At 50.1% G+C, this 12,712-nt stretch overlaps 1 protein-coding gene across 1 annotated transcript in view; it reads right to left on the reverse strand.

The window, feature by feature from the left end:
- Pepd (peptidase D) overlaps window positions 1-5,674 on the reverse strand; it is a 90,124-nt gene extending 84,450 nt beyond the window's left edge. Inside the window, exons 1-2 of the mRNA XM_042667833.1 lie at window positions 5,608-5,674; window positions 1,157-1,340 (exon numbers count right to left, since the gene is read on the reverse strand). Of these exons, the coding sequence (XP_042523767.1) occupies window positions 1,157-1,340; window positions 5,608-5,624 (201 nt within the window). The 5' untranslated portion in view covers window positions 5,625-5,674. The remainder of the gene's footprint in view (window positions 1-1,156; window positions 1,341-5,607) is intronic.
- Window positions 5,675-12,712: the final 7,038 nt, after the last annotated feature.

Below are 12,712 nucleotides of genomic sequence, written 5' to 3' on the forward strand. Positions count from 1 at the left end.
TAACGTTAGTCAGGAAGCCCACAGCTGAATTTAGGAGATTGGTTTTTAAGTGACAAATACACAAATCTTGAAAAGCATCAAGACTAGTCAGGGAAAAAAAAACACAAAAACCTTCCTTAAGCCAGTGGCTCACACTTGGTAATCCTAACTATTCAGGAGGCTGCGATTTGAGGACTATGGGTCGAAGCCAGCCTGGACAAGAAAGTGTGGGAGACTCTTACCTCCAATTGACGATCAAAAACACAGAAGTGGAACTGTATGGCTCAACTGGTAGAGCGCCAGCCTTAAGCCAAAGGACAGTACTGAGTTCAAGCCCCAGTACTGGTACAAAAATAAACAAAACAAAAAAATGTTGTTGCCTGTTGGGCTAGGAAGGTGGCTCAGCCATAGAGTGCTTACCTAGCCTACATGAAGCTGTGGGTTCAATTCCTCAGCACCACATATACTGAAAAAGCCAGAAGTGGCGCTGTGGCTCAAGTGGTAGAGTGCTAGCCTTGAGCAAAAAGAAGCTCAGGGACAGTGCCCAGACCCTGAGTTCAAACCCTAGGACTGGCCAAAAAGCAAAAAACAATGTTGACTGTTTGACTATAGGCATATGGCTTCTGAGGACAGAAAGGGCCCTCTGGGCAGGAATGGCTTCCTGGCCAAGAACTAGGGTTGTTCTTGGCAGAGGATCTCAGCTCATCTGTGCTCTGCAGAGGCAGCTGGGGTCGGGTCCAGCTGGGGAGGCCAGCCCTTGCCTCATCTTCTCTAAACTAGACCCCTCCTCCCGCTCTGCATTCCCGTCCCCTGCTGAAGTAGATGCTGGATGGCCGTGGCTTTAGATCTGCCCGCCCCTGAAGAAGCTTCTAGAGCTCCCACTGTGGTAAGACTGCAGCTCTGGACCAGGCAGCAGGGACAAAAAGAGAACTAAGTATAGAATCAAAAGATGTTTTGCCTCTTGGCAGGTCATTTCCTCTGTGGGTCTCGGTTCCCTCCCTGGCTTCCTGGGCAAGTGTTGTTCCTGGGGACCCAGTGCTGCTGACAATTCTCAGCCAAGGTCACCTCATCCAATCTGTACACTTCCAATCCCCACACTGGCCTCTCCAGGGTTCCAGAGACACTGCCCCTGACCTGCACAGCCAGCCCTGAGGACAGGAGGCAGGCAGAGCCTCACCTGACGGAAGATGATGGAGGTGTCTGTACAGTAGCGCTGCATCTCCTCACCACCCTGCAGCAGCACAACCGAGCCGGCTTGCACAGCCATGTTCTTCCGCAGACGCTGGCACAGGCGCTGCCTGTTCAGGGCAAAGAGTGCCAGTGGCACCTTGAGGGTCTCGTTCCCCAGGGAGAAGGAAGGGCTATGAAGACAAAAGAACAAGGCCAACATACAGACCAGTTAACACTGCTACCACCCCAGCTCTGGCTCTGCTGAGAGGGCCTTGGACCTTCTTGGTACACTGTCCCTCAATTACACTATCTTTCTGTCATCCCTGAGGAACAGAAAGATGCCCTGGACACTATGAATCACACACCTAGATATGCTTTCTAGATGGGCACCCCATCCTGGCAGCCAGAGCAAGAACTTAATAAATATTTGCTGAGTGTGCCACCCTTAGAGGACACATGGGCTACGCTTCTGGCTGTGCCCATCAGAAGGTGCTTTGTCAGCCCTATGGGACAGGAAGCAGACCCTTAGGCTATCAAGCCAGAAAGGGCCAAGCACCCACAGGCAACAGCCTCGCTACCCCTTCCTGCACATGTGTTTCCTTCCTCCTGGAAGACTGGGCAAGCAGTCAGATGATCAAGCAGGCCAGGCTGGCCTGTGTGCCACATTCAGCCAGAAGGATGTATGGGCTCATCTTGGTGACACCTGTGAATCTACTGGCCCTGCAGGTACTAAGTGAGAAAGCATAGTCTCTAACACCCAAGCCCAAGGGACTCTATTCCAAGAAGCAACAGAAGAAACCGCGGGCCAGGCTCACATCTGTCATCCTAGTTACTCAGGAAGTTGAGATCTGAAGATCAAGGTTCAAAGTTAGCCCTAAGCAGGAAAGTCCAGAAAATTCTTCTCTCTCACTAAGCAGGAAAAAAAAAGTGGTAAAGTGCCAACCTGGAAGGAAAAAGCTAAGGGACAATGCCCAGGCCCTGAGTTTAAGCCCCAGAACCGGCTATAATTTGTATTTGTCTCATTAGAGTGACTAGGTATTACAGGACCAGAATGGTTACGATGCAAATGGGTTGTTACAATCATTTTCTGAATGGATCCTCCTTCCATGTGGCCCCACTTCCATACAAGGTGCTTATCCACACGTGCCTCCACCACGTGACACCAGCCACAACACCAAGCTGTAAGGCAGAATGAGGCCCTCACCAGATGCACAGCTTCTACAACTGTAAGCCAAAACAAATCCCTTCTTTTCTTTTCTTTTTTCTTTCTTTCTTTTTTTTTTTTTTTGCTTACATGGTGCTGAGGAATTGAACCCAGGGCCTCATGCATAAAAGGCAAGCACTCTACCACTGAGCCACCTTCCCAGCCCTAACAAATCCCTTTTTTCTCCACTGTATAATAAAACTATACCCAGTCTCGAGTATTTTGTTGTAGCAACACTGACCAAGTTAGGTACATAGATTTGTACTGGTATTTATGGGATCTATGGCACAAAACAGAACAAGACTCCCAAACTATATACAACATGAAGCCACTTCTGAATATTGCTAAGTTCCCACCAAGAGAGGCCAGCCAAGACCTAGCTGGCTTCCCCATACTTGGCCTCCAGCCTAGGGTTAGGCTTGGCATAGATGTTCCAGTTACCAAACCATCCACTAAGGCCAGGCAGTCCATCCTGGCTAGAAAGGGCCTCAAAGCACCTAGCCAGCATTCCTCATTCCCATCTTCCTTTCTTCTGAGGAGGCTCAGAAGTTCAGGCACACACAAGACAGGACTGTGTAGAGTCAGGTCTAGGCCTGGAGAAAAGCTGGAGAAGGCAAAGAGACACTCAAGTGTCTCCCATAGACTCACCCCACCCCCAGCCCTTCAGGGCTAATATGAAGCCTTTGCTCAAGAGCACAAGGTTCACTTTCGGGTGGGACCAGTGTTAGACCAAGAATGTGGCTTCTTTCAGACACTTTCACTCCAGAATGCGGACTTCAGCACTGCATATCGTCCAACAGGTACACACCCAGGGCAGGTCATCTACTGCTCCCTGCTGGCTCTGCAACTTCCAGAGCACCATTCAGGTAATGAGTGGGAGACAAGAGCTGGTGAATCATGCCTGTAATCTCAGCAACTCTGAAATCTGAGATCTGAGATCACCAGCCCAGGCAAGAAAGCCCATGAGACTCTTATCTCCAATTAACTACCAAAAAGCCAGAAGTGGAGCTGTAGCTCAAGTGGTAGAGGGCCAGCCTTGAGCAACAAAATTCTAAGGGATAACAGCCAGACCCTGAGTTCAAATCCCAGTTCTGGCACAAAGATAATCCCACACATACACACACACAAAGGTTCTAAAGGGCAGCCCCATACTAGCCTAGGGTGGCTAGGAAGCCCTGACAAGCTCTGAAAACTCCCCATACTGCCAGGCCTCCCCTCCTTTCCAATAATGTCCCTCTCCAAGACCTATGTTTTAGCCCCTCACCCATTCTGTATGATGACCCAGACAACCAGCACTACCTCAAGAATCCTCCTTCCAGCCTCCAGCCAGTTCCCAGCCTGGCTCTTCTGTACTTATGGGAAAGCAGCAGGCACAGAGGTGCAGGCCATAGGCTATCCTAGAGCACTGAAGCCCAAATTCAGCCCCTCAAACTCCCTAGGACTACCTGGCCAGGTCAGATAGAGCCAACAGACCCATAGGCTCCCTGGTTTCCCCACCCTTGGCCTCCAGCCTAGGGTTAAGCAGAAGGCAGCTTGCATCTTTTGCTCTCTGCTCTCTCAGACAGGATCACAGGCAGGGTTCAAAGCTCGGGTTCTGAACTCCCTCATTCCCTACTGGGACTCTGTCTACACAGTTGTCTACCTGAAGTGTGGCTCGTTGCTTAAGATTGGTACTAAAGGTCATCAAGCACAAAGGTCATCCTGCACTTAACTGACCTCAGAGTCCATGTCCCTCCTTGGCACATGCCAAGACAAGAGGTAGTAGACAGACTCGGAGTCCTCTGTGTCCATCTGCTCCAATGGTCTAAGGATAGGCCCAGTGCTGTTCTTAGAACACAGTAGGCACCCACTAGATGTTTGACTTGTATATTTGAGGCTCTCTCAGCCTTTGGAGGCCAACTGAGACCTTTGCTGCCATTCTCCTCACCTCCCAACATTATTCATTCCTCCACCTCCAGTTTCCCTATACTGACCTTGCTTCCCAAACTGGTATCTGGGGTACTGTCTCTGGTAACCCTGACCTTCCTAGCACCCTACACCACCAGGCTCACACCTTCTCCCAATGATCTGAGAGGCCAGGGAAGCAAGCTCTTTCAGAAGTAGATTCCAACCAGGTGCAGTAGCCCATATCTACAATCCAGTGGCCCACAGCTGTAATCCAGCCATTTGGGAAGTTAAGCCAGGAGGAGCTACAGTTGCAAGCCTTCCAGCCACTCAGGAAAGTCTACAGAGGCCACCTAGAGCACCACACACTCTAACACAGGGATGTACCCCACTCTTCTTTGTCCCCAGGACCCTCTGAACTCTGTCATTATAGCTCAACCTTGCTAGGTGCTGGTGAGTAATGCCTGTAATCCTAGCTGCTCAGAAGGCTGAGATCTGAAGATCTAGAGGTTCAAAACCAACCAAGGTGGGGAAGTCTATGAAACGCTCATCTCCAATTAACCAGCAAAAAAGCAGGAAGCAGAGTTGTGGCTCACGTGGTAGAAAGCCAGCCTTGTGCAGAAAAGCTAAGGGACAGCACTCAGACCCTGAGTTCAAGCCCCAGAACTGACCCAAAACCAAATTTGAAAAAATAAAAACAGTGCAACTTCAGCTCAGATTTCCCTTTCTCTATGACATTCTCCCAACATTTCCACATCTGTCCTCACCAGCACCATTCACTCTTTTTTTTTTTTTTTCATTCTGTAGAGTTATGAGGCCACTACTGACTGCACTGAGCTCTGAGAACCTGAGTCAGGCCCTGCCTTTCTTTCTAAGAGAGAAGGCAGCAAGTTGAAATACAAGCACTCTAGCTTACTAGGTAGCTGTGAAAACGGTGCTCAGGGAAGGCTTCTCTGAAGAGATGACACGGAGGCCCCCCAGAACCAACTGGGGAAAGTGGGGCGAGTCCACGCCCACCTCCAACACCGTCCCCCACCCCCCAGGAGGAACGTGGCGGGGAACCAGGCGTCTCCCCCACCACGCCGACCGGAGGGGCGTGGCCGAGAGCACCCGCACTGACCCGGGTCGCCCCAGGCGTGCGGCCGGGGCCTCGGCAGCCCCCCGGGGGCCCTTGGGCCACGGGGAGAGTGAAGGGGAGCGGCGGGGCACCGGCGCCGGCCCCGGCCGGGAGCAGAGCTCGCCGCCCCGCGTTCCGAGGCGGGGCCCGCGGCGTGCTGCCTGGGGCTGTCACCCACTTGTCCAGCCCAGAACGCCGATCGAACCTTCTCTGGGCCCGCGGGAGACAGCGAGGGAGAGGAACGAGAACTCACCGCGCGGAGGACGCCATGTTTACTCAGCACCCGAGTCACGTGAAGTGCCGCGTCAGCTGAACCCGGCAAGGGTCCTAGTGGGGGGGCGGGGTGGGGGGCGGAGCAGGGGGCGGGGATAGTGCCGGGAAGGCGGGACCTGGTCTGCAACTGGTGGTCTGGTGGGTGGGGCGGGGCCATGGCCATGTGTGTGGGCGGGGCCTGGAGTGGGCAGGGCCAGTCTCAGTAGAGAAGCGTGGCCTGGTTCGGGGGCGGGACTATGGCTAAGTCAGGGGCGGGGCCATGTGGCTGAATCTCTATCCTTAAGACCATTATACAGATGGGGAAACTGAGGCCGAAAGGCCCAAGGGGTCCTGTCTTTGAGAACTTGGCTAACACTCTCTGCCCTTATGCAGTGGCTACTTTCAGTGAAGAGACTCAATTCAGAAAAGCACCGGTGGCCCACACCCGTCATCCTAGCTACTTAGGAGGCTGAGATCTGAGGATGGCTGTTCGAAACCAGCCCAAGCAGGAACGTCTGTGAGACTCTTATTTCCAACCACCAGACAAACGAAAGTGATGCTGTTGCTTAAAGGGGTAGTGCACTAGCCTTGCTCAAAAGAGGTCAGGGGCAGCGCCCAGACCCTGAGTTCAATCCCCAGGACCAACAAAACAAACAAAAAGACTTAACTCCTTCCCTAACAAGGAACATTTTTTTGTTTGTGTACTGGGGTTTGAACTCAGGCCCTGAGTGCTGTCTCCTAGTTTTTACCCTCAAGGCTGGAGCTCTATCACTTGAGCCACAGCTCCACTAACTGCTTTAAAAAAAAAAAATCAGTCTTGGGGCTTGAACTCAAGGCCTGGGCACTGTCCCTGAGCTGTTTTGCTCAAGGCTAGCAATCTACCACTTTGAGCCACAACACCACTTCTGGTTTTCTGGTGGTTAATTGGAGATAAGAGTCTCACAGGCTTTCCTGCCTGGGCTAGCTTTGAACTGTGATCCTCAGTTCTCAGCATGATTCTCAGTTCTCCTGAGTCACTAGGATTACAAGCATGAGCTACCAGCACCCAGGTAACTAACTGTTTTTTGATGATTAATTGGAGATAAGTTTCAGACTTGCCTGTCCAGGCTGGCTTCAAACTGAGATCCTCAGACTCAGCATCCTGAGTGAGTAGGATTACAGGTATGAGCTACCAATGATCCGCTATAAGGGGCATTAAAAGAACAATAACAATAATAATTCGATTTTGTGAAAGGAAAACCTGCCCCCAGCTAATCACAGAGCTACTACTTATTTTGACATGAAATATGCCAAAATTAAGCCAACTGCCAGCTGTGCGTACTTATTAATATATAAAAGATGTCGTTATCTTCAATATTTACAAAATAATAAGAGGTGAGCTCCCACCCACTGAATAGAACAACCTTGTCCATGGGCAGTAAGTAATATTGAGGGGCCTGCCAATAGTTTCATAAGCCTGCTTTCCCCCTCAGTCCTTCCCCATCAGAAACTCCTGTTCCCTTCTCCTGCCCGTCAGAGAATCTGGCAAAGATCTGGGAGAAGCCGCTCACTCAGGGTGTGGGAGAAGATTACGTAGTTACTCATGCAGGGCAGACCCGGACGCTGCTGGGAGCCAGGAGGCAATTGGGAGAAGATTGATTTTACAGAGTTGGAGTGGGAGTGTGTAAATCAGCTCAGAAAAAAAAAAAAATACCAGGCAGCCTATATACTATGACATTGCTTCCTCCAAGGCAATGCAGGGCCTTGGTAAAGCAATCTGCCCTTGGGATGGCCTATAGGTAGCTGGGAGATTGACTATGTTGTGCCAGCCCAGTAACCAGAGCATCATTGCTCTCCCGAGGGACTTCTCCCCCAGCCAGACACCTGAGGAAGGAGTATCATCCTAGGTAGACTCCTTTGTCATCATGACAGCTGGGCTGGCAGTGCCACCTGTTCTTGCTCGCTCTTCCATCCAGGCCACACTCTCTCCTATCTCTATGGACCCTGGTGATTGCTGGTTATCCAGAGTTAGCCTGGCCCTGCTCTGAGTCATGAATCACCTTTGGAGCCATGGGGAGAAGAGCTAGGGGGAACATAGGTCCATCTCTTTTGGCTCATCAAGGACTCTGGTCTGCTGAGAGCTTTATGGGACCATATTGGAATGACCTAGATGCTGGATCATGAGCTTTGTGGCCCATGATTCCACCAAGTGACTTAGTATGGCATGAGTTCTAGAAGCCAGTGCCTGTGGTAGAGAATTTTCGGACAGAAGAGAAAGCGAAGACTTTAGACCAGGCACTTGGTGGCTCACACCTGCAATTCTAACTACTCAGGAGGCTGAGATCTGAGGATCACAGTTCGAAGCCAGCCCAGGCAGGAAAATCCATGAGACTGTTACCTCCAATTAGCCACCAAAAAACTGGAAGGAGAGCTATGGGTTAAGAGTTAGAGCATATGCCTTGAGGGGAAAAGCTAAGGGACAGCATCCAACCCTATATTTAAGCCCTGATATGGTATGTGCACGCATGCGCGTGCAAAAACAATGGCTATGACAGCTATAATTCTCCCTGTTCTGAAGCCACACCTAGGGCTATAAAGCACAGGAATCCCACATCATGTCTGGCTCTTCATCCCCTTCTCCCTGCAGCCCAGCCACCTGGGCATCCATCTTCCTGTAGAAAAGAAGCAGACATCAGCCAAAGGGCCTTCCCTGAAAAGCCCCCTGTCATTACCTCCGATGAAGTAGTCTCTGTTGTGTGCTTCAGCAGAGTTTGTGAGGCATTCAAGATGAGAAAGCATTGAAGGAAACGTGTGTGTGTGTGTGTGTGCGTGCGTGCGTGCGCGTGCACACGCGCGCGTGCATGCATGCATGTGTGCCAGTACTAGGTTGCTGTCACTTAGCTTTCTATTTCCAGCTTTTTGCTAGTTCATTAGACATAAGAGTCTCATAGTCTTTCCTGCCCAGGCTGGCTTTGAACCATGATCCTTATGTCTCAATCTCCTGAGTAGCTAGAATGACAGGTATGAACCAACAACACCTGGCCAACAAGCTCTTTTTGTTGTAAAAATGGGCAATATAGTGTTTTTCACTGTTTGGAAGGCCGTTTTTCTCATCTTGAAATCACAAACTGCTTTTCTTCCAGGGAGACTTATAAATACATCCAATTATCGACATTCGATCTAGGAAATAAAGTTCTGAAATTGTTTTCTTCCAAGCACCTGGCTTGGGCCGGCCAGGTTGCACAGGTGATAATTACTTTTATTTCTACAAGCTATACCCGTGTGGAGTGGCTGGCAGCCCTACCTTTTATTGCTTTATCTTTATTACATTGCCTATGTTGTGTTGGGCTATTCATTGGTGTAACTATATTACCCCCATTTCAAGAGTTTGATAAAAATGAAGGAACCTGGCACTGGTGGCTCATGTCTGCAATCCTAGCTACTCAGGAGTCTGAGATCTGAGGATTAGGGGCTGGGAAGGTGGCTCAGTGGTAGAGCGCTTGCCTTGCATGCTCGAGGCCCTGAGTTCGATTCCTCAGCACCACATAAGCAAAAAGAAAAAAGCCGGAAGTGGCGCTGTGGCTCAAGTGATAGAGAGCTAGCCTTGAGCTAAAGAGCTGAGGGACAGCGCCCAGGCCCAGAGTTCAGGCCCCACGACCAGACCCAAAAAAAAAAAAAAAAAAAATTCATGAGATCTGAGGATTGGAATTTGAAATCCACCCAAGCAAGAAAGTCCAAGAGACTCTTCAATGAACACACACACACACAAAAAAAAGCCAGAAGTGGAAGTGTGGCTAAAGCGGTAGAGCACTAGCATTGAGGGTAAAGCTGAGGAACAGTACCCAGGCCCTGAGTTCAAGCCTCTGTACCAGCAAAAATAATAATAAAAATGGGGGTTGGGGGGGAGGAAATACTGTCCATACTTCCTAGTGCTAAAAAAAAAAAAAACTTGTCCCTTCTTCACCCCTGGCCTCAACCCATTTTATGTTCCAAATCCTGAGCCCAGAAGCAATGCTCTGGGTTCTGACATTCACAAAATTAGAAGACAGTTCAGAGAAAAGGCCAAAGACATCACTGGCTCAGTTACCTGCCTGCCAAGAACCCACCTGCATGCATCCCTTGTTTCCAGGGCTCTGATGCCAGTGGCAGATCTGGGTCTCTAGGGAGCAGTTGAGGAAGCTGTCCTTTGTCCACTCTGGGATGTTGATGAGCCCAGGGCTGCTCATTTCAGAGCGGGCACCGGGTGCTACTTCCTTTCCTGCTTTGTTAGGGCCCCTGGGGCCAGTTAGAGGATGTGAGGGAGAACCTGTGGAGGTCATTATTGTCCCTTTCTCTTTGGAAGGTTCATACCCCAGAGGCAGGGCCTTGCCAGTGCCCCTACCTAGGGTCTACTCAGCCGGAAGAGATTTGTATTGGCTGTGGCAGAACCCCCTTCTTTTGTCCCACGCCCCTCCTGCAGCCCCAGCTCTGAGACTGGAGACAGTGGGGCACAGCACCTCCTGCAGGCCATCAGTGGTACTGCACATATGTATCTCAGAACCCAGCCTCCAGGAGATGATGGTGTTATCTTAACACTAAGACAGCCTTTGAAGTGACACCAGGCCAGATGTCACTGTGACATTAGGACATGAGGTCCAGCTGGGGCCGGGGGTCTGTAGCTGTCTATAGGCAGAGGCAAAGGCAGGAAGGGGCTCCACACCCCAATCTATCACCTCAGGTCTCACTTCCAGTCCTCTTGGCCTTTTTCTACCTCGCTTGACCCCTCTCCAATGCCAGTTGCTTGGACCTGCCTCTCTGGTCTTTTCCACACTGGCTCTTTTGGCTCTCACCTCCAAACTCTAAATCCCTCCCCACACCTTTCAAGCACCCCCACCCCCAAGCATCAGTCTTCATGCCTATTGCTAGCCCTGTTGTGTTTTTTTTCCTCAAACTTTTTCTTTCTTTCTTTTTTCCTTCCTTCCTTCCTTCCTTTCATTCTTTCTTCCTTCCTTTCTTCCTTTCTTTCTCTTTCTCCCTCTCAATCTCTCAACCCCTCTCCCTCTCTTTCTCAATCTCTATCTTTTCTCCCTCAACCTTTTTCTCTTTCTCTCTCTTTCTCCCTCTAATCTCTCCCTCTCAACCTCTCTCTCTCTCTCTCTCTCTCATGCGCTTTTCTGTTGGTTTGGCTGTGGATACTCTGCCCTTCTCTCTCACACACTCCTCTGAGGCGCCATCTACTCAGGTGAAGCTGACTCCACCCAGGACCTCCCCCCAGTCTCCCCCTCCCCGCTCCCCCCTCCCAGCTATGGAGGGCAGGGACTTTTCTGATCTATGCATTGACACAGCTCCACAGCACTGCTGGACACTAAATCCTGATCAATAAAGCCTGGTGCCTCTTTAGTAATGAACAAAGTCAGGCTTAGCCTTTGGGTTGTGAGTCTGTCTGGGGGATGACTTACAAAGAAACTACACCAATACCCACCTGGACAGAGACCCCCATGGACTGGCCACAGTAGAATGTGGTGGCAAAACTGCTGTAGGTTCTTAGGCAGGCAGCCATGCACAGCGATGATCCTTCTCCCTTTCCCCCTTCTCCCCCCCCCCTCCCGCCCCGCCCCTAGGGATCACTCTGGTTACTGCTGCTTGAAATGGCCAGGGAGGACCAGAGATGTTGGATGCACATAATTATCATCCCAAATCTGATCATCACTCATAATCTGCCTGAGATAAATCACAAGCAGGTAATTATTATGTCAGGCCAGGTAGCCCAGAGAGAAGTTTTAAAATAGCAATCAAATAACTTCTCAGTTCATTCAAATCTATCCTAACTCCCTCCAGGGAACCAAACCAAACAAAACAAAACAAAAAAACCTTTGAGCTATAGAATTGACCAGGTGGAAAGACAGGCAATGGCTTCATACAAAATGAGGACTCTTGGACTTAATGTCTCTTTGTCAAGTTCCAGAATAATGTACCTGTCACAACCTTTGATCGATGATCAATCATCCAAAGTAAATCACAGTACAGGGGTGTCCTAGTTCATAGATATCAAATCCAAATTTTCTAGCTGGATGCTGGTGACTCACACCTGTAATTCTAGCTACTCAGGAGGCTGAGATCTGAGTATCATAGTTCAAAGTCAGCCAGGGCAGGAAAGTTCATGAGATTCTTATCTCCAATGAACCACCAAAAAACTGGAAGCAAAGCTGTGGTTCAGAGTGGTAGAGCCCTAGCCTGGAGCAAAAGAAACTCACACACACACACAAATTTCCTGCCTCTGCCCAGACCAGGACTAGGGATCTAAGATTTTGTGGGCCTCCTGTTTTCCAGAAGAAGAGGAGGAAGAAGAGGAAGAGGAGGAGGAGGAGGAGGAGGAGGAGGAGGAGGAGGAGGAGGAGGGAGAAAGAAAGAAAGAAAGAAGGGAGGGAGGGAGGGAAGGAAGGAGGGAGGGAAGGAAGGAGGGAGAGAAGGAAGGAAGGAAGGAAGGAAGGAAGGAAGGAAGGAAGGAAGGAAGGAAGGAAGGAAGGGAGGGAGGAAGGAAGGGAGGGAGGGAAGGGAAGGAAGGGAAGAAAGAAAGAGAAGAAAAAGAAAAAAGAAAACTATTGGAGTGAGTGGTTTCTATCTGTAATCCTAGCTACACAGGAGGCTGAAAGATCTGAGGATTGCAGTTCAAACTCAGCCCAGGGAAAGAAAGTCCATGAGACTCCAATTAGCCATCCAAAACCTGAAAGATGGAAGTGTGGCTCAAGTGGTACAGTACCAATCTTGATTGAAAAAGCTAAGGGACAGCACCTAGACCCTGAAGTGTTCTACCACTTGAGCCACAGCTCTGCCTCTGGCTTTTTGCTGCCTAATTGGAGATAAAAGACTCCTGGACATTCCTGCCAGGCCTAGCTTTGAACTTCAATCCTCTCTAAGATCTCAGTTCCTTGAGTCCCTAGGATTACAGGTCTGATCCTCTGTTGCCCAGTTTCATGTTGCCCTTTTGATGCCTCAGTTTCCCCCATTTGTAAGTAGAAAATTTCACCTGATAAATGCAGCCTTTGCTGGATGACCAAGGGCTACTTCTCTCAGTAGAGAGAAGGAAGTTGGAGGCCCAGTTGGCTGAGAGGGTTGGGAGGCCCAGATCATAGATAGAGGCCCAAGTA

This window comes from Dipodomys spectabilis, unplaced genomic scaffold (assembly GCF_019054845.1).
Source record: "Dipodomys spectabilis isolate Male_0828 unplaced genomic scaffold, ASM1905484v1 ptg000422l, whole genome shotgun sequence".
NCBI classification, from domain to species: domain Eukaryota; kingdom Metazoa; phylum Chordata; class Mammalia; order Rodentia; family Heteromyidae; genus Dipodomys; species Dipodomys spectabilis.